The 4703-nt window shown below is 63.7% G+C and overlaps 1 protein-coding gene across 1 annotated transcript; it reads right to left on the bottom strand.

Moving 5' to 3' along the window:
- Positions 1-453: 453 nt before the first annotated feature.
- LOC122372487 lies at positions 454-3295 on the bottom strand (the record flags this gene model as incomplete). Its single annotated transcript, XM_043349705.1, has 1 exon — positions 454-3295. A coding segment is annotated over exon 1 (2842 nt), but the record flags the coding sequence as incomplete, so codon positions are not given.
- Positions 3296-4703: the final 1408 nt, after the last annotated feature.

Below are 4703 nucleotides of genomic sequence, written 5' to 3' on the forward strand. Positions count from 1 at the left end.
CTGGGTAGCTCTGTATCTATGTAGTTTGCTGTAGTAATGCCAAAAGTCCAGTACACTCAGATGCCTCTATTCACACCCGTACCCGCTCGTGTCCCGGAGCGCACTGCCCGGCTTCACCACATTAGCCTAGATCATACCTCTGTACACGTCATATCACGTCATATCACGTCATTCTGAACCCTAGACAAAGGCTGATCAATTTCTCCCTCCGCCGACTCACCGGCGCCATAAGACCCTGGCTCGCAATACGACGCGCACCATCATCGCTCGAACCACGCAATGACTAAGACACAGACTACACCTCACCCTGATCCTCAAGATCATCACTTCCGCTGCTGCTGTTTAACGCATCAATCGGCACCACGTGGCCGAAGAAGTCAGGCGGCCGCCGATTACGCTGACCTCGGCGCACCACCCTTTCGCCGCTGTCGCTCTCAGACCGGCCGCACTCACCACCCGCATCATCAGCCTCCTCCACCGGGCGCCCCGGCGCGCCATCGCCCTCATAACCGAATGTCATGACGACCGGGGACCCGGCACGGTCCTCCTCCGCTTCCTGTGGGCCCCCGCTGCCCCGGTCGAGGGTCCGAGGGCCTGCTGCTAGTCCCCCGGTGTCACCGCAGTGGCGGAGGTCTCTGATGTGCCAAGGCACGCCGCCCACTTCAACCACCTGCGGCGACACCACGCCAGACACCGTTCCTCGAACCGACCGCTCGGTGCAGCGGGTGCCCGGCCGCCTCACCCACACGGCGTCCCCCACCTGGAAGTCACCCTCCCGCCGGGCTGGCGGCCGTCCTATCACGGCCTCCTCGGACGCTCCGGCGGTAGCTCTTTGTCTCACGGCGTCCCTCACAGGGTAGCGGTAGATGCCGTTGGCGGGCGCCTCAGCCGCCGTCCCGCCGTCACGGGGCGTGATATTGTACAGGTGCACGGCCTCTCCGATGCCACACTTCTTCCGCGCCGCGATCACTTTGACACTGCGGTGGTTCCGCTCCACGATGGAGTTCCCGCTGGGGCGATGCACTGCGCGGAAACGCAGCAGCACTCCCCAGCGGGCAGCGAAAGCGGCGAACTGACGACTGCGGAAAGCGGTGTCGTTGTCCGCCAGAAGCTCAGCCGGTGCGCCTCGCTCCGCGAACACTTGTTCGAGTTCACTCGTGACTGTCGCCGCGTCCGACCGCCGCAGCAGCCTCCACACACAAAACCGTGACGGGCCACAGTCTATCACCGACAAGTAGGACTGACCACCGTAGTGCGTGACATCGATGGCCAGCCGGTCCCACGTCCCCTCCACAGCCAGCGACCCGTGCCTCCAGGTCACCGGCGCCGGGTCAACCGCGCGGCAGACGTCACAGGCCGTCACCACTTCCCTGACCACTTTCCGGGAAATCGACGATGACACATCCCGACGCGCGAAATACAGCGTTCGTCGGACACCCGGGTGACCCGCCCTGACATGTACGTCAGTGACGGCCTGTCGGAAGTCCACGGTAACGGCGCCGCCGCCGTCTCCCACTTCCGATCCAACCACTGCCGCTGCTGCCACTGGCTGTCCATCGCTCGGCCGCTGGTCCGCTGGCTGCGAGTCCTGACGCAACCACAGGGACGGCACTCGGGTCAGCGTGTCCGAACGGTTCTGAGACGAGCGGACTAGAGACACGGTGAGAGAAATGCCCAGCTCTGCGACCAGCTGCCTGATGACGTCGACCCGCCGGCGGATAAGCATCTCTCCATGTGCCTTGGTTCGCAGTCTCGCGCGCCCGCTCAGAGCGTCGCTGACCCACCGGTGAACAGTGGCGGAGTCCGTCTTCAGCTCGATGGTCTTCATGTCCCACGCCAGGGCCAGGTTGATGCCCCGCACGGCGGCGTCGAGCTCCGCCATGTTGATGTGGGTGGCCTCGTCCCGGCGGAGCCAGCACGCGTCCTCGATGACGTCACCTCCCTCGCTCTCCAGCACGACGCCGGCGGCTATCGAGCTAGCGTCCGTCCACAGTACGGCGCGGTGCCCAGTCACGCACCACTGCCCACGGGCCGGGTCCTCGCTCGCCAGTCGCTCAGCCACGTGCTTCAGCTGTTCCCGCAGGGCCGCGTCGTGTGTGACGTCATCCCACCCGCGTGTGAGAGAGTTGACACGACGCTTCAGCCACGCTGTCGCTGGTCTCAGCCAACCGCAGACCGGCAGGTGCGCCACGATACGACCACACCATGAAAACACGGAGCGCCGCGTCATTGCCGCGGGCGGTGAGCCGACTGGGTTGTCACGCCTCCAGGCCAGCCCACCCCCGACTGGCTCCACACGCAGTCCCAGCAGCCGCGCTCCGTCCGCAGCCCGCTCCGGCGGCTTACACTGGAGCCCATAGCTCGCGAAGTGGGCGATCACGCGCTCCGCGCTCACCACGTCCTCATTGACGCACAGATCGTCGACGTACGGTATGACGGCGCCCTGCATCACTGGGTCCTGTTGCAGCACCGTCCGCACCACCGCCTTCATGATGAGAGGCGCGACGTTGAGCCCGAATCCGACACGGGTAAGAGCGTACCTTTGGCCATCAATCACGACTGTCTGAAACGGCCACAGCCGACGATCGGTCCTGAGCTGCAAGTACGCCCTCTTCAGGTCGACGACGGCGACGTTGGCCCCGTGCCGCCGCCATTTCCTCAGCGTGTCGGCACATACGTCAGCGTCGGCCGTGTGTGCCTCCACATGGCTGTTGAGCTCGCGGCAGTCTAAGACTGGTCGTACTTTAGTCTTGTTCTGCTGTTCAACAGCCATGAGAGGGATCAGCCCACGCGGCGGCCCGTCCACCGTCTCGTCGTACGGCTCCAGCCAGCCGTTGTCGATCCATGTACGGAGTTCAGCATCAAACTCCTGCCGTGCCTCGGCCGGCACGCCGTACTGGGGGACACCGTTCCTCAGGCACCCTGGCTCCGCCCCGTTCCGCCACTTCCACGCCACCGTCCAGTGTTGACTTTTCGCGTCATAAGTGACCGTGAAGTCTCGCTCTTCCACGGTCAACGCCGGGGGCGTCACGGCGCTGCATCGCGGCGGCACCCCTCCCGGGCCCGGCACGGCCACGTCGGGCCTCTCGCTGGCACCGAACACCACATCGTCCGCCGCCCGCACTGTCACCCCGCCCAGCGCCGCGATGCCGGTCATCCCCACCAGCATATCCACGCCCAGTGGTTTGTCCGGCACTACCACGGCGCTGAGCGTCACCGCGGGCCCGCCGCTCTTCAGCTGAACCGCCACCTCCGTTACTCCGCTGCTTGGCAGCCGGGACCCGTTGACGGCCATTACAGTCACGCCGCACCGTCTCCAGCTCGCGCAGCACGACTCGTGGATGATGGTGCAGCTGCAGCCCGAGTCGATGACAGCCACTCTGCGCTGCCCATTCACCAGCAGCTGCACCGTCGGTAGCGCGCCTCTTACTCTTGGGCTGCCCGAGAGGAGGTTGGCGCAGACACCGCCTCTCCTGACGCGTTTCCCGGCATCCGTTCCGGGCAGCGTGCCGCGGCGTGTCCTGGCTGCTCGCACCGGAAACAGATGATGTCCGCTCTCCTCTCCGCCCGGCAGTCACGAGCGAAGTGACCGGCTCGACCGCAGCGGTAACACCGTGATGACGCCGGCGTGTGGCGGGAACGGGCCGGCGCAGCGGCGGCAGCGGCTGCAGCGACGGCATTCTCTGCCATCAGCGCCCGAGCCCGCTCCACCAGCTCGGCCAGCGTCAGGCTCTCCATGCGGCAGCCGGCCCTCAAGGTATGCCTCGCCGCATCCGGGAGACCGGCCACGAAGCCGCACATCAGCGCCGTGTCGCCGAGCCCGCCGAACAGGGAGGCCAGCCGCCGCAGGTCTGCCAGGTAGACGTCGACGCTCTCGCCGACACGAAGTCTTCTCGCCGTGAACTCCTCGTACGCCTGGAACTTATCCACAGCGAACGCCCGCAGCAGGGCAGCTTTGACGGCAGAGTACTGCAGCTTCTCCTCGGGCTTCAGCTGCTGGTAGACGCTGAAGGCTCCGCCGGTCAACCTACCGCCATCGAACTCGGGGATTAGCCGCATGTCCAGCGCAGAACTTGCCACAGCGCTTTCCTGTGACATGGTCGCCGAAATAGCTTGTAGTAATGCCAAAAGTCCAGTACACTCAGATGCCTCTATTCACACCCGTACCCGCTCGTGTCCCGGAGCGCACTGCCCGGCTTCACCACATTAGCCTAGATCATACCTCTGTACACGTCATATCACGTCATATCACGTCATTCTGAACCCTAGACAAAGGCTGATCAATTTCTCCCTCCGCCGACTCACCGGCGCCATAAGACCCTGGCTCGCAATACGACGCGCACCATCATCGCTCGAACCACGCAATGACTAAGACACAGACTACATTTGCACAGTGCAGAGCAGGATCACTGGAGAAGAAAAAACTTGCCTGGGCAGTTCTCAAATGGTCGTGGCACGGCGATGCACCGACACACAGCTCATTGTCCGAATGATGACTCATTCTATAGAATGAGTATACCGCTTATTTAGGCACTGCGGCAGAGCTTACACGGCTCAGACTCCTTGCAGAATATAGGGACTGACATAAGGACCCTCGCGTGTTGTTTTACCGCCCACATGTTATTTACACGCGCTGATGACGATGACGTAACGGTAACGACGGATGAGCCATAGTGGCCCAATTCCTGTCTTGTGCTTATTTC

This window comes from Amphibalanus amphitrite, unplaced genomic scaffold, assembly GCF_019059575.1.
Source record: "Amphibalanus amphitrite isolate SeventyFive unplaced genomic scaffold, NRLGWU_Aamphi_draft 001365F_arrow, whole genome shotgun sequence".
Lineage (NCBI taxonomy): Eukaryota > Metazoa > Arthropoda > Thecostraca > Balanomorpha > Balanidae > Amphibalanus > Amphibalanus amphitrite.